The sequence below is a fragment of the Cucurbita maxima genome, unplaced genomic scaffold, assembly GCF_002738345.1.
Source record: "Cucurbita maxima cultivar Rimu unplaced genomic scaffold, Cmax_1.0 Cma_Scf00041, whole genome shotgun sequence".
In the NCBI taxonomy this organism is placed as follows: Eukaryota; Viridiplantae; Streptophyta; class Magnoliopsida; order Cucurbitales; family Cucurbitaceae; genus Cucurbita; species Cucurbita maxima.
Window position 1 is genome coordinate 221,948 of NW_019272057.1, and position 25,775 is coordinate 247,722.

Genomic DNA, 25,775 nt, shown 5'->3' on the forward strand with positions numbered 1-25,775 from the left:
CTCACTTATGAAGAATGATTCGTTTCTACTCACTTATGAAAATGATTCGTTTCCCTCTTCAATCGAGGTGGGATCTCACATGAACTTATAAACAAACCAAATCCATAAAGTTTTTCATTTTTTGAACCCAACCCAACTCAAAGCGTACAAGGTTGGTTGAGTTGGATTGATCGAGTTCTTCGAATCATAGGTTTAGTTAGGTTGAGTTGACTGAATTCTTTAAGTTGGATTGGGTTGATCGGGTTCTTCAAATTTTAGGTTTGGTTAGATTGAGTTGACCGAATTCTTCCGAAAAAATGTGATATCTCCATTTTCAAGAAAGATATAAACTACCTACCACAATTTATTTTTATTTGAAGATAACTTTAAAAAATACAGTGTCCCTTTATAATAAACAAAGATTGGGCCACATTTTTCAGTCTCACATGGTGGGAAAGCCAAAACAAAAGGACAAAAAAAGGACAAGCACCTTGAATGGAACAAATATCAGCCTAGAAAGCTACTTACCATCACATCAAGCTGCTCAGGCTTTGAACCCATCTACAAGTTTCATGTTGTCGCCTTTGGGCACACCCATCCCTTTCTCCTCCCTGTTCTTGAACTTAGTGTATGAGTGATAGCTATCATTGATACGAGCTAGACCACTATATGTCGTGAATGACATTTATTAGTAATAGGCATTTATCACAAGAGACAAACTACATGTTCTAAAATAACTCTACCTGTGATAGACTTTAATCATAATAGCAATCGTTGTTGAACTAGAGTATTAGTGACAATAGTGATAGGCTACCATCACTAGTAGACTTGTTTAAGAGACAGACTTCATGTTGTGAATGACGTTTATTAGTAATAAACATTGCAAGCATTGTCGAACAAGTGTTTCGGTGATTGTAGTAATAGACTACCATCACTAGTAGACTTGTTCAAGCGATAGACTACATGTTGTGCGTGACGTTTATTAGTAATAGGCATCTATTGCCGTGACGTTTATTGTTGTACTAGTTTATATGTGATAACACTCTATTAACTTTCGGATTGGTCCAAAAAGGTGTTCATAATATGATTTTAATAAGTATGAAGCCACTCAAAAATTAAAATGAGCTCATAATCTAACTTTAAAAGGGTGTACTACATTAAAAAAAAAAAAAAAAAAAAGAATAATAAACTCATAGAAACGATTGAAGAACAGTAGTGGTGTGAACGGCTGAAGAGAAACGGGAAGGGGAGTTTAGAGAGAATGGCAGCGGCGCCATTTCTACGCAACAGATATTGGATTCTCAGGCAAGGCAAGAGCATTCCCAATGAGAAGGGCCTCATCGTTTCTTCTATAGTCTGTCTATTTGATCTCTTGTTTTATTCTTCGTTTGCTGTTTGGCTTGTTAGAATATGGTGTTTTTCTTGGTTCTTGTTTGATTTTGATTTGCTGTGGAGAATTTTTCAGATTGTTCTTTTGGCCAAAGAATGGTCGGGCAGCCAAATATGTTTCAGAAATGACTGTTTTCTTTTCTCTTCAAAAACAGTGCAAAGAAGTTGGGGCTGTTGATGAGGAAGATCCATTCAAGCGGCCTGAAGGTGGAGAAAGCGTTGAAGATGTTGCTTCAAGACTAGCCAAAGCAGTGGTTCAAATGGAGTCACAATTTCAAGGGTATACCATATTTATCCTCCTATATCAAAATCCTATCGACTTAGATTTATCTAGCACTATCATCGACCTGTACATAGTTCAATAGTTTGGATACTTATTTTGTCTAATAAGATATTTTAATGAGTGTCTAACGGGATATATTAGACTCACGATCGACACGAGATTGTAGGTTCAGGATTTCATTAATAGGTGACTTTTAGATCCAATCCAATCCCAACAGTCAAACTCCATCATGACTCGACTCACCTGCCTTTGAAGCTGAAATGACGAATCGAAATAGAATAGATGAGTCTCCTGAATGGGACGTGGGATTTGGAATGTGATTGGTGATGGATGGTGGTTAGAATGTTTTTTAGTATAACAAATTGAGGTCGAGGGATTCTAATGTCCGATCTCGTCGATTAAAGCTCGGTTATGTTAGATTTTGTTGGTAACTTCTAGAAATTGGCTGCTTAACAAAGGTTGAAGTTTTAAATTTAATGATAGAAGTTAAGTTGAGTTGCGTTTTGCTGGTGTGCCATCTTGGTGATCAGCCATGGGGACCCCCTGCAAATTTTGCAGACAGTGATGGGAGCTGCCATGGATGAAAATGGATCGGGCTCTGATGAATTGGCATCGAGATTACAAGCCGCCGTCACCAAGCCTATTCTCTCGCAGCACCGGAAATTTGCTCTTCTCACCGGAGAACTTCGAGCTGTCGTTTGAATTCCTGTAACTTCTCGCCGGACTTATTGAAGAAGGTGACCTTACATGCATATAACATTTAGCGTGTTTTTGAAGAATTCCTGTAATTATATTCTTTGAGTTTTTGACTAATTTTAACTTAGTTTTCTATTTCGTTCTTAAATTTTTAAAATTAGTATGTTAATTGGATCTGAAAGTTTAAACTTGATATATAGTTAGTGAAGTTTGAAATTGTTTTCTTTCAAAAGTCGGTATTAACTGATCTAATGGATGGATGAATTAGTCTCGGGGATTTATACTTGTGTAATTTCATATATATGTATGATTCATTCCAACATGAAATATTATACATTCGTGTTCTTTTTCTTTTATGACTCTTTGATGCCTTACATGCATATAATATTTAGTGTAGGGACCGTATATATGAAATTGATATCACTATGAAAGCGGTAAATACTTATCGAGGCCTTAAAATTACAAAATTGGTATATGCATATGAAAGTGATGCTCGAAGGTCATGGGTTTAGTTCTTTCCTTTTCCACAACACAACGCCACTCAACTCAAATAACCTCGCATTATTTGACAACGAATTTCAAAGGGAAAAATGAATTAAATAAATAGGACCTGGCAGGTGGAAAGTGAGCTGAAAAAGGCAGTGTTAGTCCAAAAAGGCAATGACAGCATCGACAACGTCTTGGGTGGTGCAGTTCCCACCAAGATCCTTAGTCCTGCACTTGTCCTCCATGATCACACGCTTCACAGCATTCTCAAGCCTGTCGGCGAAGGAAGGAAACTGAAGGTGTCTCAGCATCATGGCTGAAGACAACAACAAAGCAACTGGGTTGGCTTTCTTTTGCTCCACTATTTTCTCATTCCCCACGTTCCCCGCTGAGGCTCCTTGCTCAAATATGGCATGATCTGCCCCCACGTTGCCTGTAACAATCCATTACCAAATGCCAACTGAGGCGACACTTTAAAAAGGCATCCATATTTATCTCAAGTAAAACTTTGTCATATATAGTTGTAACAGTTCTTACCGCTAGCATATATTGTTCTCTTTTGGCTTTCTCTTTTGGATTTCTCCTCAAAGTTTTTAAGATGTCGGCTAGGGAAAGGTTTCTACACTCTTATGAAAAATGTCTCGTTCTCCTCCCCAATCAATGTGGGATTTCACAATCCACCCCCCTATTGGGTCCAGCGTCCTCGCTGGTACTCATTTCTTTCTCTAATCGATGTGGGACCCCTACCAAATCCACCCCTTTCGGGGTCCAATGTCCTTGCTGGCATACCTCCACGTGTCTACTTCCTTCAAAGAACAGCCTCTTCCCTGGCATATCACTCAGTATCTGACTCTGATATCATTTGTAACAACTCTAGCAAATATTGTCTTCTTTGGACTTCCATTTCGAGTTTTCCCTCAAAGTTTTTAAAACAAGTCTGCTCAGAGAAAGGTTTCCACAACCTTATAAAAGGTGTTTCGTTCTTCTCTCCCTCCGACATGAGATGTCATGATAGTAGTGGTAATAATATGGCGTTATGAGTGGATTAAAAGAAAGTGGATAGTAATTGTACCTCCTGGCATGAGACCAGTGCCTCCAGCAAGTCCAGCTGCAGTGTTTGCCACTAGATTTCCATAAAGGTTGGGAGTCACCTGATCCAAAGAATTAAAAGGACCTTGTTAGCAAAATTTCAAATAAAAAGGCCCTGGGTCAGAAAAGAATAGACGAAGTATAAGCTTCAACAAAATAACAACCATCTAAAAGAAGAGCGAGGAACTTGCTTGTAAGGGGAAAAAAACAGAGAGAGAAGCATTAAGCAAAACAGGGATGAATTGGAACTCATACACTTTTTTTAACAACATTGGTGAGTATAAACCAACCTGCATGCACTTCCACTAATTTCACAAGACAAGTGTTTCGCTCTACCACATTCAAACTCATAGACGAGATTCTTGGAGTCCAAATAAGAGATACTTTTCTTGGTCCTTGGATCCTAAATATTTCTTTCAAAATCTAACCATATCTAACAGAATTTTCCAATTACTAGAAGCCCAAGAGATACTAAGCCTAAGATATTTCTAAATCCAATCTCCAAGTTTTTTAACACAGGTTTCCTTCGAATTAAGAAACATCGCATGGCCAATGCACACCATATGAAACCAATCAGCAAAAGTGCAAGAAATTGATTTCCCTGGTAAGTTGCCTATGTAGATTTCGACTCATGGCCCATTCATTGAGAAAGATCAGGGTTCCTTTTCAATCACCGGGGCATTAAGTGCTGGGTCCCAGATCACTGTTGATTCACTTGTCTAGCAACTCAAGTAATGAGCTATACATGCCATTTATAGTCATGCCCAAAGAAAGAAATCTGCAGACACTGTAAGCTTGAAACAGATTGCCCCTTGCTCCAAGTTTCAAAAGTAGGAATAAGCATTTTTCAGGGACCAGAAAGCTAAACTATACACCTTATCTGAGACTCTGGAATTCAAAACCACTAAAGGACCACAAATAATGGATACTGTTTTCGTTCTAGCATGTGGTGGGAAGGAAAAAACAAAAGGACATGCCCAAGAATGGAACAAATATCGGCTTAGAAAGCTACATACCATTACATCAAATTGCTCAGGTTTTGAAACAAGCTGCATACAACAGTTGTCAACAATAACCTCATTGTATTGGATAATAGGATATTGGGTTGCCACTTCCCTGCAAGACTCCAAAAACAACCCATCTGCAAGTTTCATGATATTGGCTTTGTGTACAGCCGTCACTTTCTTCCTGTTGTTCAGATAAGCATACTCGAATGCATATTTGGCAATGCGTTCTGAGGAGAACTTTGTAATCACCTACAGTAATTCAGGCTACATTTCAGGTTACTGCATTGAAATGAGGAGCAAGAGGAATATAATCGGCAAATTGTGAGTATGAACCATTGAGCACAAGAGTGTATGTATACATTTGCATGCAAGCTTGCTTGAATTCTTGAAGAATAGGCGGTTCGGACTAAAATGCTATAGATATGTCAAATTGATCTCGTCCAACAGATAACCTAAGAAAGACAACTGGTTGAACAAGTGATTATTGTTAATGCATTGCTGCATTCATTTTGTAGCTTTGTTCGTTGTTCATTCCAAGAACGATTGTGTATATCTCCAAGATTTTTAAAAATGAAACAGAGATAACTTTTAAAAATGAAATAGAGATAACTTCTATCAATCAGAGAACCACCATATTACAAATCATCTATACCACTCCAAACAGGTCAAGAAATCTGACAATCAACAAACATTTACAATTTTATATATATTACCTTGAGGCTTTCGACGACGCCAGGAATAACCTCATGCTCGAGGCCAGAGTATTCACCCTCGGTGTTCTCCCTAATGACGGCAATATCAACATTCTCATGACGCGTAAGCAATCCAGGGAAATTGAAACAATTAACAAGCGAGGCATACAAGTCGAGCTCCTTCCTCAGTTGCACATTGAGAGAACTAACACCACCGCCCATCGGAGTCATCAAGCCGCCTTTCAAACACACCTTATTCTTAAAAATAGACTCCATTACCTCGCGAGGAACCTGCTTCATATTACCATGGACATCGTAGCGTTCAAAGTAGACAGGAGCGTGCAACGCCTCCATCACTTGCTCGACCGCATTAGTCACCAGAGGACCGATTCCGTCTCCAGGAATGAGAGTGACCGCGCGCGGAGCTCCATCTCCAGGCCTCGGCATGTAGGTGACGGATCGGGCGTCGGAGAATAGATTGAAAGGGGAAAGCTGAAAACGGCTCCTGTAAGGGGAGGCGAGGCGGCATATGATCGGAAAGGCGCTGCGGGCAGCCATAGAGGTGAAAATGGAGAAGATGAGAGAGTGCGAGAGCGAGAGAGAGAGAGTTAGGCGTTGAGGAAGAAGGAGGAGAGAAATGGAGGTTGAAGAAGATCAGCCATAGACGGAGGAGAAATTCGAAGACGAAGAATAAGAAGAAGAAGAAACGAACATAAATGAATATATACGTAACGATTTTCGGTGATTCCATTGAGGAAAGGAAATTCTATTTTTGGAATCGATTTTTTTTTTATTATTAATTTATTGTTTTTTTTCCAAAAATAATCGTTATTAAATTTTCTTTTCTAAATTTTAATAATAGGTTCACGTTATATATTTTTTTTCCTTGCATTAAAACCATTATTATAATTTATTTAAAAATACATTAAATAAAATGGTTTTTATATTTTATTTATTAATTGCAAATTTCGATAAGCACCAATTATGATTGTAAATGTTCATTCTTCAACAGAATTAAAAAAAATAAATAAATAAAATCTCAATTTAAAAATATTTTATAGATTTAATAATGAAATTTCAAATTTATTATATTTTTAATCTTTATATATATTTCTTAGTCCTTAAATTTAAGGTTTATATTTGAGTTCTTAAATTTTAAAAATATAACGAAGTTAAAATACTTTTAAAAAAAAAGTTTAAATAAAATTTTTAATTTAGTATTTTGAGTTTCGTCTCATTTTAATTTATTTATGAATTTGTTTTCAAAATTCATAAAAGAATATATATATATAAGGTTTCATTTCATTTTCGTCTTTGTATTTTTAAAATTTTTTTAAATCTTTGATGATAAACTTACTATAGAAGTGATAGAAGTTCATCGATGATGTTGATACTGATTATCGTCTATGAATTTTGGGTTAGTCCAAAATTTCGATCGATTCAAGAAAAAAAAACTCATAATCCGACCCAATTCAACCAGCATACATACACTTATAATAGATATTGGGTACATGTTATAAATCAAATTTAATAATAGAAAATGAAGCCATTCAAAAATTAAAATATGAACCACAACCAGAATAAAGCAAGGTTAGGGAGTCAAGAGGCACCAAGATAATTGAAAAATGATATCAACCCACACATATAATAATCTTTTTAGATATCATTTAAAGAGGAAATGTGATTTTCCAAATACATAGATCTTCCAAAGAATACAAAAAAGTTCTTAAACTCAACAAAACTCACAACATCTACAAAATGGCATTCTTCCCAGATTATGGGAGGTCGAGGTCGAGGCCAATCAAGAGCTGATGACTTCAAGAACACGAAGTGACCTCGGAAAATAACCGAGACAGGCAGATTCTATAAGCCACAATGTTCTTGTCTAGAATAGTTTCAGATATGGACCAATTTCTTTAATGAACTAGCCAATCTAAGGCAGTGCAATGCACAAATAAATTGTACAAAAGGGAGTTCAGTTAAGGACCTGGAGGAGGGGGAGGAGCAACGTTGCCAAGTCCCATCTTCTGCCCCAACAGCGATAGCTGCTCCACGAACTCGGCTCCGGTGAGGATCTCGGTGCTACCATATATTATATGCTTGACTGTCTGCTGATTCATTGCCAGCTCTTGCAAGCTCCCATACTCGACATAGTTACCGCCTCCAATCATGAACACGATTGCTTCCTTGAATGGTCCTTTTAAATGGCTGCCACTAGTTCCAGAGCTCGACTTTGGAGCTCGAGGATCGAACGCAAGGAACGTATCAATCTCAGGATTCGGTTTTCCTTCCATCAACGCCTCGACCGTCCTAGTTAGAGCAAGCTGCCGATCACTAGACAAGAGATTTTTAACACCAGCAGTCACTGCACTTATTGACTGTCCATAGAGTTTTTCAGCCCAATCCACAATGTTGCTTCTGCTAGCTGAATTTGCTGATGAGAACGAGACATTCAGTGACTTGATCTTCTTAACATATTGAAATGCACTAGTATCAACTTCTGATTCCCTCAGAGCAGCTTCTACAGCTTCCACTTCAGATTGGTTTATACTTTCCGAAGAGATCAGATATATAACAGCAAATCGAAGCTTATCCGTCTTCGTACCCTTCCCTTTTAGCACAGACAAGAGCTCGTTCCGATCGATACCACCTCGAGCCATCATGTCGTTCTCCTTTTTAGCATAAGAATCAAGAGACCTCTCCTTGATCTCACCCAACAATACAGTGGCAATGTTCGTATGCTTATCGATAATTTGCTTCCTTTCAGTCAATTCGGGCAATGAATTCACAGCATTCATCAAATGCTTTGTATTCCCAATCAAATTTGTTCCATCAAACTCAGCTCCATCAGTCCCACCAGTTCTTCTATTCACTTCATCAACGTCTTTTTTATACTTATTCAACTGAGTTTCAATCTCCACAGCAACTTCTGGAAACTCCAAACATCCATTTGCCACCCAAAATGAGTCAGAACTATCTAATTCATAGGATTTCATCCCACCCTTTTCACCCTGCACGCTTAATCTATTCAGTTTCAATCCCAGAATATCATGAACTAAAGGTCTGTACCTAAAATCATGCTGTATTCCTACAGATAACTCGAAATTGCGATCGAACAGACACAGAATCGGACGCTGGAATGAGCTAGCAAAGCCCCCACCCTCTGTAAACAAATTGTTCTTCGACAATAAATGATCTCTCAACCTCTGATCCAATGCCGAGGCAACCATTTCTGCTGGCCCTCCTCGTTGGCATCGAATAACAGGCAATACAGCCAGCGTAGCCAAAACACTAAACAATCCACTAACGATTCTCTCTATAATCTCCTCAATTTCACGATCTCCAGCAGAGGGATCGTTCAATTGAACATATATACTCTTCTGAGCTAACGAAAACAAATTATCTTCCAATGTAACGAATTCTAAATACTGGTCGTGCACCTTCGCGATTCGTTGAACCGAATCTGAATTCAGAGTTCCAGATGCGAGATCCTCAAGGAGAGGACGAGGAATCGAAGAAGAGAAGTTTAAGTAAAAGCTATCATAGAGGAAACGAGAAGAATCAGCAACAATTCTATCTATATTGATCTTACTCGGTTGGACGAAATAGACGGCAGGCACATCGTGAACAGGTTTTCGATCCTTGTCGATGAGAAAATAAAGAGTGACCCCATGTTTGCGAAGATCCTTGACATGAATCAAAGGCGACAGTATGTTCTGGCAAAATCTGTCGAAGATCAAGATCTTGTAAACCTCTTCGTTCGCGGTCGATGTCGAGTTCACCGGCTGGTTCAAATTCAACATTCGAATTATACATTCTGTATTCAAAAGAAGTTTGAATCAAACACACAAACAAATTCAAATTCAAAACATCAATGTAGGATCTATTTCGTCCAGATCACTCGTCAAAACTGGGATCTAGAGAGCGAAACAGAGCAAAAGAGAGAGAGAAATCGGTACCTGTTTGCTTTTGGCGAAGGTTTAAAGCCATGGAGATTCTTAGTTCGTGTTCAGTCCTCTTGTTTTCCAGAGGGAATCGAAAGCTTCGAATTCGAAGGATTTGTTTCGTCGATTCGTCGAATCGAATTGTCGAAATGTCGAAATGTGACGGTAGGTTGAAGGAGATAACTGAACATATACTTCTCTACGGCCGCTCATATCTTAAGAACGAATCAAATCTTGCCGCGTCATTACCATTGACTTAGTCCTCGACTATGGTTGACGTGGAGGCTTCTCATTGGCTGACTGATTGTAAAAAACGTACAAAAAATTCACAGAAGCGATTGAAGAATAGTAGTGCTGTAAACGGCTGAAGAGAAGCAGGGAGGGGAGTTTCGAGAGAATGGCGACGGCGCCTTTTCTACGCAACAGATATTGGATTCTCAGGCATGGCAAGAGCATTCCCAATGAGAAGGGCCTCATCGTTTCTTCTATAGTCCGTGACTATTTGATCCGTTGTTTTGTTCTTCGTTTGCTGTTTGGCTTGTTAGAATATGGTGTTTTTCTTGGTCCTTGTCTGATTTTGATATGCTGTGGAGAATTTCTCAGATTGTTCTTTTGGCCAAAGAATGGTCGGACGGCCATTTGCGTGGTTTTGGATTGCCTTTTCGCGAAATATGTTTCAGAAATGACTGTTTTCTTTTTCTGTTCATGCGTGAAATGAATTCGGATGTTCGTTAATGCTGATTTTATGCTTCAAATTATGATGGATTTCACACTTTTCTGCTTGAATTTGTGTGATAGGACATGTTCTTGGAGTTTGATTTTACATTTTTCTGCTTGAATTTGTAGCGTTTCTAAAGGGTCTGTGCTTGTGATAGGACATGTTCTTGGAGTTTGATTTTACATTTTTCTGCTTAAATTTGTAGCGTTTATTAAGGGTCTGTGCTTGTGCTAGGACATGCTTTTGGAGATTTTGCATGTCGGTTGATTGAGAAGAAGAGTGAAGAACAGGTTAATTGACTGAGAGTTTGATTCTACTGTAGGAAAATGGTACCCTCCCTGAGTATCAGCTGGCTTCTGAGGGTGTTGGACAGGCGCAGTTGGCTGGAGAACAATTCTTAAAGGTATTTTGTTATGTGTTTTTAGATTTGGGAAGCCTGTCTTTTGTTTGTAATTTCATGATTTGTTGTCATAAGCAAACGGGCATAACGAATATGAGCCAAACATTTCAGAACAGTACTTTAATTCTTCTGAAAATCTTCACGAGTTTGTAAATAGTGATGTCAATATGATTACAAAAAGGCTTCCCAATTAGCAATAATTTGTACAAGATCATAGCTACAAAAGAAATTAGAGACCTGACACCAAGAAGAAGAGCAAGCTTGATAAGATCCCATAAGACATTAATGCACCTCTGGAAGTTCTTTGATTTCTTTTAAGTCAAATACACAACAGGATTAGCGACTAGCAAATTGAACCTGTGAGATCCCACATCGGTTGGAGAGGGGACGAACATTCTCTATAAAGGTGTGGAAACCTCTCCCTGGTAAGATGCATTTTAAAAACCTTGAGGGGAAGCCCAAAAGTAAAAGCTCAAAGAGGACAATATCTACTAGTGGTGGGGTTGAGCTATTACAAATGATATCAGAGCTAGATATTAGGCAGTGTGTCAACGAAGACGCTGAGCCCCAAAGAGGAGTGGACATCGGGCGGTGTGCTAGCGAGGCATTGGGTCTCGAAGGGGGTGAAGTTGTGAGATCACACGTCGATTGAAGAGAGGAACGAGTGTCAACAAGTATGCTGGGCCCTGGAGGAGGTGGATTGTGAGATCCCACATCGATTGGAGAGAAAAACAAGTGCCAGAGGATGCTGGACTCCGAAGAGGATGGATTGTGAGATCCCACATTGGTTGAAGAGGGGAACGAAGCACTTTTTATAAGGGTGGGAAAACCTTTCATGCATTTTGAAAACCTTGAGGGAAGCCCGAAAGGAAAAGTTCAAAGAAGATAATATCTGCTAGTAGTGGGTTTGGGCTCTTAGCCTGAATGAACTATCATCTCAATCTAATCTACCTTGTATCTAAGTCGACCTCAATCAGTCGTCGTCATTCTAGCTCAATCTCGATAATGAAAGTAAGGATGCATCTTAGATTCACTCATTTTAATGGAAAATCTATATCACAAGTGCAGGAGTTGAAGGAAAATTCCATACCGCTCGAAAATGTTCGGATTTGCTATTCGCCATTCTCAAGAACAATCCATACAGCTAAAGTGACGGCATCTGCACTGAATCTTCCATTTGAAAACCCTCAGTGCAAGGTTAAAGAACTGTGTTCTTTCCATTTGTGTTTGTATGAAGAATCTGGTAGGTCACTTTAGTGGATCCAATATGTTCTTCTTCTTCCAGCTGATCATTATATAAATTTTGATATGCAGATGATGGAAGATCTCAGGGAACGCTACTTTGGTCCTTCATTTGAGCTTTTGTCTCATGACAAAGTAAGATAAAAACCATTACTTGTTCTTGATTGTGTTTTAGAATGTCTGAGTTTTCAAATTATTGGAAATATTAATGGCGATATCGTGGGTTTAAGCCGTGGTGACCACCGAGGAAGCACCAATATGAATATGAGACAAGGAAATTAAGTCATAAGTTTTTTCCTATATATATGCTTTAAAAAATGAGTATACTTGAACACAAATGTGTAACAAGTGTTCAATACGTATCCAAAATTGTGTCCTAAGGGTCCAACACGCTTTGGACATGCATATGCTAGTCAAACTAAAGTGGATGTGTTTTCTGACCTGACCACCTGCTACCTAGGATTTAATACCCTATAAGCTACCTTAGAAACCAAACGTTGTAGTGTCAAACGGTTGTCCAGTAGGGTTAGTCAAGGTGCATACAAACTGCTCGAACACTCACAGATGTGAAAATACAAAATAAAAACAAACCTTTTTCTTGATCATCTGGGCTGGATGTAGCGTTTTAGGGGATTTAGGGGATCTGAAAGAGAAGCGGTAAAACTACTCTCATCTTTATCTTTATCGTGCAAAAACATTGTTATTAGCGGTTGCAAAGAAAGTCACTGAAATCTTTGAATCTTTCATGCCATTTCAATTGAGGCTTTGTTGATTTTGTTTTGGTTCATCTAAAACAGTATGCAGAAATCTGGGCTCTTGATGAAGAAGACCCATTCATGCGGCCTGAAGGTGGAGAAAGCGTTGAAGATGTTGCTTCAAGATTAGCCAAAGCAGTGCTTCAAATGGAGTCACAATTTCAAGGGTATACCATATTTATATTCTCCTCCATCATAATCCTATCAATCAAATCAAATATGGTGAGATCCCACTCAGTTAGAGAGAAAAACAAAATATTATTTATAAGAGTGTGAAAATCTCTCCGTAACAGACGCCTTTGAAAAATTTTAAAAGAAAGTTTGAAAGGAAAAACTCAAAGAGGATAATATCGGCTAGCGATGGGCTGAGGCTGTTATAGATAGTATCAGAGTCAGATTGAGCGGTGTGCCAACGAGGACGCTGAGTTTCGAAGGGGTAGACACCGGGCAGGCTGTCAACGAGGGGAACAAAACGTTTTTTTATAAGGATGTGAAAATCTCGGACGCGTGTTAAAAACCTTGAGTGGAAGTCCAAAAGAAAAATCTCATATCTACTAGGAGTCGGTTTGGATTATTACAAAGATGTTCGACTTAGATTAATCTAACATTATCGTCAACCTATGCATAGTAAAATTGAAGATAAATTAAAATCACGATATTGTAGGTTCAAATTTTCATTAACCCAATTCTAAGAATTTTGGGATTGCTTTTACATAATTATAATTCAACAATTGGGGTATGGCAGATTTTACCCTTTATCTCGAGAGATTTAGTACATGTCAATTACGGTTAAACTAGGGTGAGATGGATGATAACGTTTATAAACATAGCTAAATTTAATAATTTTATTGGATCTTACGTTTTGCAGGTGCGCCATCTTGGTGGTCAGCCATGGAGACCCCCTGCAAATTTTTCAGACGGTGATGGGTGCTGCCATGCATGAAAATGGATCGGGCTCTGATGAATTGGCATCGAGATTACAAGCCGCCATCACCAAACCCATTCTCTCGCAGCACCGGAAATTTGCTCTGCTCACCGGAGAGCTTCGAGCTGTCGTTTGAATTCCGGCAACTCCTCGCCGGACTTATCGAAGAAGATGACCTCAACAATCGTCTATTCTTCTTTTTACTTTTGAATTAATGTTTTTAATATATAAAAGATTGAATTTCAGGTTTGGGCGGCAGAATAAAGTAATTATATTATTCCAACTATTTTAATTTCGTTTTTTTTTATAAGTAATATTTTTTGTTTAGGAGATTTAAAATTAATAAATTTTAAAATTGTTTTCTAAATGGTCCTTAAAAAAATGGGTATTAATTGATCTAAGAACTTAATAGCTAAATTTTAATTATATGTATTTTTAAATGAATTGAAATGATTTATATGTTCATACACCCATTAAAATTTAAATTTGAAATTTATAAATTAATTAAATTTTATAGACAAAATTAGTAATTTTAAAAGTTAAAATTAAAGGGTTTTTTTTTATTTTAAAAATGCATAAAGACAATAAAAAAAAAGGATCAATTATTAATGCGCCTCTCTTTCTTTTTTTTCTTTTTTTCTTTTTTCTTTTTTTTTTTTTTGAAAATGAAAACATAATGATACTTCTCGTATCCATAACACTTCGGCATATAATCTAACATTAACCTTTCATGAACTATCTTACTCCTATTATTACATTTTATTTTGTGCACCCTTCTCTTATCTTATCTCAAACATATTATTGAACACATCGTACCGTAATTCACATGTCATAACATATCATAAGCATATCGATTCACAAACAATTCACACATATCATTATATATGACATGTGCAGAACCATAAGGTACGTGTCAACATCAAATATAATCATGCCAATAGTAAAGTCACTTACGTGATTAACTTAAGTTGTTGTCACGAATATATATTTAACGAAAGTTCGATTTTGTCCTTTGAAATCCAAGTTAACCTATGTGAGCCTATTACATCAGTTTCAAGTTTAAACTCTATAAAATTATTTCTATAATACACATTGGTCCATTGTTAAAAATCTTAAAATTGTTATATATCTATAATTATGTTTTTATAAAATCTAATATAATAGTAAGAATAAGAGTAAACGGAAAACACTATCAGGTTGTCATTGACCAAAGAATGTCAAACGTTTGAATTAGGACAAGATATATTTTTTAATAAATTAAATTATATTTAAATCTTAACTATAAATGTCCTTTTACTGGTGGGGTGAAAATTTAGGGCTTGAACGGGAGAGAGAGTGAGGAACATTTCTTTTCTCATTAGATAAATGGTACTTGAGAAGAGACTATATTTTACCTCCGTTTAATTTAAATATATTCTCAATATATTTGTAAATTACCCCTCGTAAATCCTACCCCGTCCCGTGAATATCTCTAAACTTAACGGACTATGATGATAATACTCTTTATGTCTAATATTCTCTTTAATATTAAAAAAATGCAGAATAAGTAGGAGACCTGTTAATCATAAAATTAGAATGTGAGACATTTTGAATGTTTAGGGATAAAAAAATATATATTAAAAAGGTATATAATAATATATATATATATATATATATATATATATATATATATATTCACTACGAAGGACAAGGACGTGGGGATTTGCAGGAGATTGTGGTGGACTTTGTTATACTCTGCATCGGAAGATTCAGCGACGTTCCGAGCATCCCTGAATTCCCTCCTAATGGCGGCCCTGAAGCTTTCAAAGCCGGTAAAGTTCTTCACTCTCTCCAGTATTCCGCCATGGATTTCGACACTGCTTCCAACCTCATCAAGGACAAGCAAGTCACCGTCGTCGGTCTCCATAAGTCCGCTCTTGATCTCGCCATGGAATGCGCCAACGCCAATGGTGATTTTCCCGCGATTCCTCTCTCTCTCTCTCTTTCTCAGTTCCTTATTCTTCTTTTTCTCCGATTTGCAGGTCCGAAGAATACCTGTACTTTTCTCTATAGAACCGCGCACTGGCACATTCCTGATCATCATCCATGGGGAATCCCTTTGTCTTTTCTCTATATGAATCGATTCGCCGAGCTTCTCATTCACAAGCCTGGCGAGAGCTTTCTTCTCTAACTCCTCGCGATTATTCTTTCCCCAATTGTAATCATCACCTCTCTCTTTCTCTCTATGTTTTTGTCTGTTTTGAATCTCTGGGGGTTTTATTGTGGTTTTTTTTTTTTTTTGTAGAGATGGTTGTTCGCGAAGATTGTGGAAACCTACGCAACGAGGAAGCACGGAATGGCCAAATACGGGATGGTTCCAACCCATAGCTTTCTGCAAGACATCAGTTCATGTTTAATTCCAATCTTGCCTGAGAAATTCTACGAAAAAGTGGACGAAGGAAGCATTATATTAAAGAAATCACGGAGTTTCTGGTTCTGTGAAGACAGTATTATGATTGAAGGAGAAACCAAACCGATTCGCTCAGATTTGGTCATGTTGGCTACTGGATTTAGAGGTGATCAAAAGCTCAAACAAATCTTTATTTCCGCTACATTTCGGGATTGCATGACATTTGACGATTCAGTGATTCCCTTGTACAGGTTAGTCTTTCGTTTGAATCCATAGCCCTGTTTCACCCCCTTCAACTTTTGAATTGCTATGACATTATCTTGAATTGTTTTGTTACTTAAAGCTGGTGAAAGATGAAACTAGTATGCTGTTTGAGATATTGCACTTTTACCAGACTAGATATTGGTAGGAATTCATCTCATATAATTGTAGTCTAAAGTGGAACATCTGCAATGACCCAAGTAAAAATGACCTTCTTTTAACCTAACCAAATCCACACTAGTCTAGTAGAGTCGTTGAAAAAATTATTCAATGTAGCTGCCTCTTGATATGAGTTAAATTTAGATTCGAAATCAACTATTTGAAATATTTACTTGCAAGTTCTCTCGCATATATTCAATAGTACATAACTTATGAGATCCCACGTCCTTTATTAGGGTGTGGAAAACTCTCCAACCTTGAGGGAAAGCCCGAAAGGGAAAACTAGAAAGGGAAAGTTTAAAGAGAACAATATCTACTAGTGGGCTTGAACTGTTACCCTCTCCAATCATTTCTCCAAATGGGTAACAAAGAGACTGAAAACATGGGTGGCCTATTGAAACTATGATTCTTATTCCTTCATGTTGAATTTCTATCAGGTTCTCAGTTGTTCTAATAGGATTCTTTGAGTGTCTAATGGAAGTTTCTGGCTCTATTAACTTGGATTACTTAATGACAATGTGATACGTTTCCTTCACATATTAGAATTAGTAAAAGGAAAGTGTATCTATATTGCCTTCTACTGGGGATTTACAATGAGGTATTGGTTGAGAACTGCACATGTTCTTGCGTTTGATGAGTTTATCATTCGCTTCAATTTAAATCCTATCGATGTTTGCATTTCATGTCATTCTCTGTTAGGAATATAGAATCTTAGTGATCACATGTTTATGTCACATTTGATCAGGCATTGCATTCATCCCAGAATCCCACAGCTAGCTGTGATTGGGTTTACAGAAAGCTCTTCAAACTTGTTCACCTCCGAGCTGCGGTGCCGATGGGTGGCGGAGTTTCTGAACGGCACGTTCAAGCTACAAAGCGTCAAGGAGATGGAGAAGGACATAGCCAAATGGGAGAAGAGCATGACGCATTACTCAGGCCCTTTCTCCAAGCGAGCATGCCTTGCCATTGTGAATATTTGGCACAATGATCAGCTCTGCAGGGACATGGGGTGGAACCACACGAGGAAAAAGGGCTTTTTTGCTAACTTGTTTGTGCCTTATGGTCCTTCAGATTATGCCTCCCCTTGAAAATTAGGGGAAGAAAGGGCTTTTCAGCTTATCACATCCAATAAAAATTGCATTTCCATAGCCCCCATAACATCTAACAAAGTAATGCAATTTGAACTTCTCCATTCCGTTAGGTGGTTGATGTAAGATTTGCTCTCGATCAAAGTGAAATTAGAATTGCGTTAATATTTAATTAATTAAGAAAAATCCATAAAAAAAAACGCCTAATAGAGTAATTAATTAAAATAAAAAATATATATATGGAATTTATAATTGCAGGAATGAAAATAATGTATTTACCTAATAATTGGACACTTGGTTGTGTACGAGGACGTTGGTCCTTGAGTGAATGATGAGATCTCACATGAGTTGGAGAGCATAACGAAACATTTTATAAGGTTGAAAAAACCTCTATCTAGTATATGCGTTTTAAAAACTTTGAGTTAAAGTACGAAAAAGGAAATCATAGAGAGGACAATATTTGTCAATAGACTTGAACTTAGATTAATATAACACTATTGTCAACTTGAGCATAGTAGGATTTATTAGACTCACGATAAACACGAGATTGTAAGTTTAGAATTTCATTAACCCAACTCAAAATTTCAGAATATCTTATACACATTTATAGTATAAGAAATTGGAGAACGGGAGATTTTAACCTCTAATCTCAAGAGTAGTTGAATTATAATTTTTATAATAGAAGTTATTGGATCCTACGTTTTGCAGGTGCGCCATCTTGGTGGTCAGCCATGGGACCCCCTGCAAATTTTTCAGACGGTGATGGGTGCTGCCATACATGAAAATGGATCGGGTTCCGATGAATTGACATCGAGATTACAAGCCGCCATCACCAAGCCCATTCTCTCGCAGCACCGGAAATTTGCTCTGCTCACCGGAGAGCTTCGAGCTGTCGTTTGAATTCCGGCAACTTCTCGCCGGACTTACTGAAGAAGATGACCTCAACAATCGTTTCTTCTTCATTTTTATTTTTATAATTAATTGATCTAAGGACGTATGTAGCTAATATATGTTACCTAAATTTAAATTATATATATTAAATGAATTGAAAATATTAATTTTTAAATCTCAACAATTAAATGGAAATTCAAATTTCAAATTTTATAGACAAAATTATTAATTTTAAAAAATTAAGGATTAAATAAAAAAAAATTAAGTTAAAAATTCATTAAGACACACAAAAAAAAAAAAAGGATTAATTATTAATGCGTAAGGCAATTTTGTTTTTGTTTTTGTTTTTTTTTTAGAAAATGAAAAACAAAATTTAAAATTATTTTTATTTGGACCTAACTCTCGATTTGATTTGTAAAATTTAATTTTCATAATTTCGAGTTTATATATGACGTAATAATTTAGTCCATATACTTTATTTAATTTAAAAAATTTATATTTCTGGACAAGTAAAAAAGAAAATAATAATTAAAAAAAACACCAAACTCGAAGTATTTAGTTAGATTGTTAACTTATTCAAATTGTTCGAGTCTCTAACTTAACCCGTATACATCTCTAATATTGGAACAAAATATAAACGGTTAGACGCAGAGACACATGAAGTGTAAGGCATGAGACATGTTAGTATTAATTTTTTTCTTTTTTTTTTTTTGTCGAATATGATCCGTCGTATTTAATACATTTTTTTAAAAACTTTATACAAATAATATATATATATCGATAGATAGATGTGAATTTTATTTTTAAAAATTTTAAGATAAACCGTTAAAATAATAAAAAAAAAAGATTGAAGGGTGGCATGGACAACACGTTGAAATAGAATTGCGTGAATATTTAATTAATTAATGAAGAAAAATCCATAAAAAAATGCCAAGAGAATAATTAATTAAAATAAATAAAATATGGAATTTAGAATTGCGTGAATTGATCCATTTGCGTGAGTTGAGAATAATGGATTTACCTAAGGAATAATGTACGTTACTCAATTAATATATCTTATTCTATATATTATATATTAAATAAATACACTTTAATCAATTAAAAAAATAATTACTATCATTTACCTCAATAATATATTATTTATTTATTTATGGTAAATCTAATAAATTACATGAACCGAAGTGGTAAGCACCCATACGAGGAAGACAATTGATCTAGTGGGCCACAAATGATTTAACGTGTGTGGTCTAGTTCAAGCCCAGGCTTGATCGATTCTCTACTGTTCCATCCAATTGAAGCTTAGACTCAGCCAATTCATCGCTGTATTCATTTCGACTAATTTAGCACGTTTTTCTTACTACGGGGTATACAATAAGTTATATAATAATAATAATAATAATATAATCAATAATGTAATGAGTGCATTGGAATGATTCGATACCCGAATGTGAGCTTTAATTGAAAACGGCCAAAAGGACACCGTATCAGTCACGTGATTCCTGCCATCCCAAATATTTTCTTTGTCTCATTATATTTATCTTTTCTTTTATAATTACAACCTCTCACCACGTCATTCATTTTCCCTATTAAATTAAATTGAATTGAATTTATATTATTTTTATAATTATTTTTAATTTATGTTATTTTATTTTTTTGCATTACCACCGAACATGGCCGCTACCTTCATAGTGATCTATGTCGAAAGAAAATTCACTGTTTAGGTGTTCGAAAGCGTCAAATCGACCTATCGTAAAAAGAGATTAAACGTTCTGAGAATGAAAGCTAATCACTTGTTCTCTCAAAAACCTCTAGGTACGGAAAAAGAATTTAAGATGACTACGATCAAAAGGAAGTCAACAACATTCTACCGAGTGAGGTTAGATTCCTACAAAACCGATAATTGTCACTATAAATTAATAACTTTAAATTTGTATTAAAAATATTATATTCGTTTGACTAACATCGACCAATAATAAATAAAGTGGTCATCAAATTGATCGGACCATAATCCCTAAAGTCCTCATCATATTGTGGTCACCAAAGTTGGTTGTTAATAGGTTGTCAACGACGTAGTAGAGGGTAATTTGGTCATTTTCATAAACCACGGAAAATTAGGAGATCGAAATAAAAAGTTATAATATTTTTATTAAAAATAAATACTTTTTAAAAGTATATAAATTATTCAAAACAGACATTTTTAACCTATAAAAGGAAGGTATATATTATTAATGACTTAACTTAAGTTTACTAATTAAATAATTCATAACTATAATTTTCCCACTATGTTTTATGTTTTAGTTTTTCGGTTATTTTTTTGTCCAAAAATTAATTTTGAATTTAATTGGGACCGAATTTCTATCGTCAGCTCTTACTATTACATCACTATTTATGCATGCATTTTAAAATTTAAACTCACGAATATTTTACGATCAATGATATTTTTGTAAGATATAATACATATTAATTTAATTATCTGTTTTGTTATATTTTCTTTAAAATAATTATATAAATGTCAAATTACAATAAAGGAGAGGATAGAATAATTAAATATTTTTAAAATGAACATCTAAGTTTAATTTATATACTTTTAATAAATTTTAAAATTAGTTTATTAATTAAAAAAAAAAAAAAAAAGTCTATATTCACCTTTGCAAATTAAGACGGATCAATTTTAATTTTGATGGAATATATAAAAAAATAAATTTGAATATTTAAAAGTATAGGTAAATATACAATATATATTAAAAGAAATCTTAAAATATCCAAATTTAGCAGGTTAAACTGTTTTTATTTTAATTTAAATTATTTAAATTTAAATATTTAAAAAAAAAAGACCGAAGCAAAACTCCCAAATATATAAATATACAGAGAAACAGAACAGAGCGAAATCGGAGGAGGAGAGAGAGAGAGAGAGAGAGAAAGAGAGAGGAAATCGGAGAAGACGATGGAACCGAAGAAAGTGGCGATAATCGGCGCCGGAGTAAGCGGACTAGCGGCCTGCAAGTTCACTCTATCCAAAGGATTCATTCCGATCGTCTTCGAGGCGAGAGGCGCCATTGGCGGCGTTTGGACCGAGACGCTGCAGACGACAGCGCTGCAGACGCCGAAAGAGATGTACCGATTCTCCGATTTCCCCTGGCCGAAAACGGTGACGGAAGAATTTCCCAAGTACAATCAAGTTCTCGATTACCTCAAATCTTACGCCGACCATTTCGGATTGATGAAGCACATCCGTTTTAACACGAAAGTCCTGAGTATCGACTGTGAAGGCTGCTCCGATGAGGAACTTGACGGTTGGACTCTTTGGGGCGGTTCCGGCGAGGCTTTCAGTGAACGCCGTAAATGGAGGCTCAATGTCGTTGATGCTCGGACTAATGATCCACTCGAGGTGAGTTTATCATTTGCCTTTTCAGCACGTATATCGATTCCTTACCATTTTGATTTTTCTACATTTTTTTAAAACTTTTGATTTTATATTTTCTAAATTTTTTTATTTACATTTAATTAAATTATTAAATCTTACATCTATATATATAATATAAAATATTAAAAATAAATATATGTTAATAAAATTACAAATTAAAAATTAAAAATTAAAAAAATGGGAAATATCAATAGAACACAAATTTTAAATATCGAATAATCTAAGTTACAAATCTATAATTAAAAAAAATTATATAAATTATTATATACTTTTTTTAAAAAATGTGTATAATATTGGAATTAAAGGAGAAAATTGTAAAAACCAAAAGGGAATAACATAACATTCAAATATTCTAATTGAATTATTTTATTTGAAAAAATTGATAAAATTATTGAATTTGTATGGATGATACTCCAAATCTCATCATCACTGGCTTTACCTTTGTATTATTTGTTATCTCTTTCGTGTTGTCTATAATATGTTAATAAATTGAATTATACTCAAATTGATATTTAACGTAAATAGAGATGTCTATTTTATGCACTAAACGAGGAGTGCATTCTCCGTCCCTACTCCTATCCGATTTTGAATAAATATATTTTCATCTCATATTATTAAAAAAAATAAGACCCGTTATAATATTAAAAAAAAATTAAAATAACTATTTTTTTATGTTTAATAATCCTTATATTATTAAAAAAAAAACTTGAATATGTAAGTGGCTATATTAATTACAAAATTAGAATGTCGTGTACTTAGGAGACATTTTGAAAGTTCAGGGATGAAAATAAATATATATATATATATTAAAGACAAGGGCATGGGGATGTGCAGGAGATTGTGGTGGACTTCGTTATACTCTGCATCGGAAGATTCAGCGACGTTCCGAACATCCCTGAATTCCCTCCTAATGGCGGCCCTGAAGCTTTCAAAGCCGGCAAAGTTCTTCACTCTCTCCAGTATTCCGCCATGGATTTCGACACTGCTTCCAACCTCATCAAGGACAAGCAAGTCACCGTCGTCGGTCTCCAGAAGTCAGCTCTTGATCTCGCTATGGAATGCGCCAATGCCAATGGTGATTTTCCCTCCATTTCTCTTTCTCTTTCTCCGTTTCTTATTCTTCTTTTCTCTGATTTGCAGGTCCGAAGAATCCCTGCACCCTGCTCTATAGAACCGCGCACTGGAACCTTCCTGATCATCATCCATGGGGAATCCCTTTGACTTTTCTCTATATGAGTCGATTCGCCGAGCTTCTCATTCACAAGCCTGGCGAGAGCTTTCTCCTCTATCTCCTCGCGATTATTCTTTCCCCAATTGTAATTATCACCTCTCCCTCTCGCTCTCTCTATTCTTTTTGTCTGTTTTGAATCTCTAGGGTTTTTATTGTGGTTTTCTTTTTTCTTTTTTCTTTTTCTTTGTAGAGATGGTTGTTCGCGAAGATTGTCGAAACCTACGCAACGAGGAAGCACGGACTGGCCAAATACGGCATGGTTCCAACCCATGGCTTTCTGCAAGACATCAGTTCATGTTTACTTGCAAGCTTGCCTGAGAAATTCTACGAAAAAGTGGACCAAGGAAGCATTATATTGAAGAAATCACAGAGTTTCTGGTTCTGTGAAGACGGTATTATGATTGAAGGAGAAACCAAACCGATTCGTTCAGATTTGGTCATTTTGGCTACTGGATTTAGAGGTGATCAAAAGCTTAAACAAATCTTTACTTCCGCTACTTTTCGGGATTGCATGACATTTGACGATTCAGTGATTCCCTTGTACAGGTTAGTCTTTCGTTTGAATCTATCCCTGTTTCACTCCCTTCAACTTTTGAATTGCTATGACATTATCTTGAATTGTTTAGTTACTTAATAGCTGGTGAAAGATGAAACTAGTATGCTGCTTGAGATATTGTACTTTTACCAGACTAGATATTGGTAGGAATCCATCTCATATAATTGTAGTCTAGATATTGGTAGGAGATGATGCATTCTTTATAAGGGTGTGAAAATCTCTCCTTAGTAGACACGTTTTAGAACTGTGAGACTATCTACATAATGGGCCAAAGCGGACAATATTTGCTAGTAGTAGGTTTGGACCATTACAAATGTTATCAGAGCTAAGCACCTGATCATGTGCCAACGAGGACGTTGGGCCTCCAAGGGGGTTGGATTTTGAGATCCCACCTCAGGTGAAAAGGGGAATGAATCATTTTTTATAAGGGTGTGGAAACATCTCCTTAGACGCATTTTAAAATTGTGAGGCTGACGACGATATGTAACGGGTCAAAGTAGACAATATCTGCTAGGGGTGGGTTTGGGTCATTGCATCTGCAATGACTCGAGTAAAAATGACCTTTAGCCAAATCCACACTTGTTTAGTAGGGTCGTTGAAAAAAATTATTCAATGTACTTGCCTCTTGATAATAGTTAAATGTAGATTCGAATCAACTATTTGAAATATTTACTTGCAAGTTCTCTCGCATATATCCGTTGGTACATAACTATAGCGACCCTCTCCCATCATTTCTCCAAATGGGTAACAAAGAGACTGAAAACATGGTGGCCTATTGAAACTATGATTCTTATTCCTTCCTATTGAATTTCTATCCGGCTCTCAGTTGTTCTAATAGGATTCTTTGAGTGTCTAGTGGAAGTTTATGGGGCTATTAACTTGGATTACTTAATGACAATGTGCTACGTTTCCACATATTAGAACTAGTAAAAGAAAATGTATAGCAAATCCTGCAAAATGGAAATGATTTCATTGCCTTCTATTGTGGATTTACAATGAGGTATTGGTTGAGAACTGCACATGTTCTTGCGGTTGATGAGTTTCTGATTGATGTTTATGTCACATTTGATCAGGCAATGCATTCATCCCAGAATCCCACAGCTAGCTGTGATTGGGTTTACAGAAAGCCCTTCAAACTTGTTCACCTCCGAGCTGCGGTGCCGATGGGTGACAGAGTTTCTGGACGGCACGTTCAAGCTACCAAGCATCAAGGAGATGGAGAAGGACATAGCCAACTGGGAGAAGAGCTTGACGTATTACTCAGGCCCTTTCTCCAAGCGAGCTTGCCTTGCCATTGTGCATATTTGGTACAGTGATCTGCTCTGCAAGGACATGGGGTGGAACCCCAAGAGGAAAAAGGGCTTTATTGCTAACTTGTTTGTGCCTCATGGTCCTTCAGATTATGCCACTCCTTGAAAATTAGGGGGAAAAATGGCTATTCTCCCTATCATATCCAATAACAATTGCATTTCCTTAGCCCCAATAAGAAAGTAATGCAATTTGAACGCCTCCATTTGGTTCTTCTGGTTAGTCAAGATGTTTTTTTTTTTTTTTTTTTTTTTTTGTACACATCATTATGAACCAAATTAGTGAGAGATTGAATAAAATATGATATGTTATTTCATAGAACTCGTTATTTTAGTTCAAATGACAAAATTCGGGTCAGTTTGAGTGCAATGTATACCCTATTTCTAACCGACTTCGTTGCTAAGTCTTTTTTGTCGGTCTTAAAGGTAGTATAACTAACAATATTTATTTATATTTAGTACAAATTTCCAACTTGTATGTAAGACTCAATCTTGATCAAATATGTGAGATCCTACGTCAGTTGGGGAGTATAACGAATCATTCTTTATAAGGGCACCCGGAAGAGAAAGTCCAAAGAGGATGATGTTACAAATGGTATCAGAGCCAAACATTGAATGATGTGCTAGCAATGAGGCTAAGCTATGAAGGAATGGACACGCGGTGGTGTGCCAGTAAGGACGCTAAGCTCGAAGGGAGTGGATTGAGGGTTCACTTGAATGGAGAAGGGAATAAGTGTCAATAAGCCTTGAAGGAGATGGATTGTGAGATCTTACTTAGCAGGGAGGAGAACCAATCATTCTTTATGGGTGTGGAAACCTCTCCCTAGCAAACGCGTTCTAAAAACCTTGAGGGAACCTCGGAAG

The 25,775-nt window shown here is 36.2% G+C and overlaps 5 protein-coding genes and 1 pseudogene across 5 annotated transcripts; 4 read left to right on the forward strand and 2 right to left on the reverse strand.

Moving 5' to 3' along the window:
• Window positions 1-164: 164 nt before the first annotated feature.
• Window positions 165-18,472, forward strand: LOC111469895. Its single transcript, XM_023115361.1, has 4 exons — window positions 165-1,333; window positions 1,524-1,648; window positions 2,182-2,388; window positions 18,438-18,472. The coding sequence occupies exons 1-3, from the start codon at window positions 1,241-1,243 to the stop codon at window positions 2,351-2,353; spliced, it is 390 nt and encodes a 129-aa protein (XP_022971129.1). The 5' UTR covers window positions 165-1,240; the 3' UTR covers window positions 2,354-2,388; window positions 18,438-18,472.
• LOC111469830 (isocitrate dehydrogenase [NAD] regulatory subunit 1, mitochondrial-like) lies at window positions 2,753-6,198 on the reverse strand. The gene is made up of 4 exons (XM_023115269.1): window positions 5,643-6,198; window positions 4,939-5,178; window positions 3,906-3,984; window positions 2,753-3,266 (listed from the first exon to the last, which is right to left on the reverse strand). The coding sequence occupies exons 1-4, from the start codon at window positions 6,177-6,179 to the stop codon at window positions 2,992-2,994; spliced, it is 1,131 nt and encodes a 376-aa protein (XP_022971037.1). The 5' UTR covers window positions 6,180-6,198; the 3' UTR covers window positions 2,753-2,991.
• LOC111469773 (SEC1 family transport protein SLY1-like) lies at window positions 7,240-9,734 on the reverse strand. The gene is made up of 2 exons (XM_023115196.1): window positions 9,581-9,734; window positions 7,240-9,438 (listed from the first exon to the last, which is right to left on the reverse strand). Exons 1-2 carry the CDS (start codon window positions 9,609-9,611, stop codon window positions 7,601-7,603), a joined length of 1,869 nt encoding a protein of 622 aa, XP_022970964.1. The 5' UTR covers window positions 9,612-9,734; the 3' UTR covers window positions 7,240-7,600.
• LOC111469867 lies at window positions 9,901-13,900 on the forward strand. The gene is made up of 6 exons (XM_023115327.1): window positions 9,901-10,055; window positions 10,606-10,686; window positions 11,752-11,880; window positions 11,998-12,060; window positions 12,723-12,847; window positions 13,549-13,900. The coding sequence occupies exons 1-6, from the start codon at window positions 9,963-9,965 to the stop codon at window positions 13,739-13,741; spliced, it is 684 nt and encodes a 227-aa protein (XP_022971095.1). The 5' UTR covers window positions 9,901-9,962; the 3' UTR covers window positions 13,742-13,900.
• On the forward strand, window positions 13,987-17,567 carry LOC111469630 (annotated as a pseudogene).
• Window positions 18,473-21,242: 2,770 nt separating the features above from the next.
• On the forward strand, window positions 21,243-25,245 carry LOC111469790 (probable flavin-containing monooxygenase 1). Its single transcript, XM_023115217.1, has 5 exons — window positions 21,243-21,781; window positions 22,652-22,892; window positions 22,958-23,133; window positions 23,239-23,594; window positions 24,678-25,245. The coding sequence occupies exons 1-5, from the start codon at window positions 21,338-21,340 to the stop codon at window positions 25,018-25,020; spliced, it is 1,560 nt and encodes a 519-aa protein (XP_022970985.1). The 5' UTR covers window positions 21,243-21,337; the 3' UTR covers window positions 25,021-25,245.
• Window positions 25,246-25,775: the final 530 nt, after the last annotated feature.

Coding starts and splice junctions, on each gene's coding strand:
- LOC111469790 (XM_023115217.1), top strand. CDS start 21,338: ATGGAACCGAAGAAAGTGGCGATAATCGGCGCCGGAGTAAGCGGACTA. Junction 22,893..22,957: donor GGAATGCGCCAATGCCAATG/GTGATTTTCCCT, acceptor TCTGATTTGCAG/GTCCGAAGAATCCCTGCACC. Junction 23,134..23,238: donor CGATTATTCTTTCCCCAATT/GTAATTATCACC, acceptor TTTTCTTTGTAG/AGATGGTTGTTCGCGAAGAT.
- LOC111469867 (XM_023115327.1), top strand. CDS start 9,963: ATGGCGACGGCGCCTTTTCTACGCAACAGATATTGGATTCTCAGGCAT. Junction 11,881..11,997: donor TTGAAAACCCTCAGTGCAAG/GTTAAAGAACTG, acceptor TTTGATATGCAG/ATGATGGAAGATCTCAGGGA. Junction 12,848..13,548: donor ATGGAGTCACAATTTCAAGG/GTATACCATATT, acceptor TACGTTTTGCAG/GTGCGCCATCTTGGTGGTCA.
- LOC111469830 (XM_023115269.1), bottom strand. CDS start 6,179: ATGGCTGCCCGCAGCGCCTTTCCGATCATATGCCGCCTCGCCTCCCCT. Junction 3,985..4,938: donor CTGAGCAATTTGATGTAATG/GTATGTAGCTTT, acceptor TCTTTGGATCAG/GTGACTCCCAACCTTTATGG. Junction 3,267..3,905: donor CACTGGTCTCATGCCAGGAG/GTACAATTACTA, acceptor GGATTGTTACAG/GCAACGTGGGGGCAGATCAT.
- LOC111469895 (XM_023115361.1), top strand. CDS start 1,241: ATGGCAGCGGCGCCATTTCTACGCAACAGATATTGGATTCTCAGGCAA. Junction 1,334..1,523: donor GCCTCATCGTTTCTTCTATA/GTCTGTCTATTT, acceptor CTTCAAAAACAG/TGCAAAGAAGTTGGGGCTGT. Junction 1,649..2,181: donor ATGGAGTCACAATTTCAAGG/GTATACCATATT, acceptor CTTGGTGATCAG/CCATGGGGACCCCCTGCAAA.
- LOC111469773 (XM_023115196.1), bottom strand. CDS start 9,611: ATGGCTTTAAACCTTCGCCAAAAGCAAACAG. Junction 9,439..9,580: donor CCTTCGCCAAAAGCAAACAG/GTACCGATTTCT, acceptor TTTTGAATACAG/AATGTATAATTCGAATGTTG.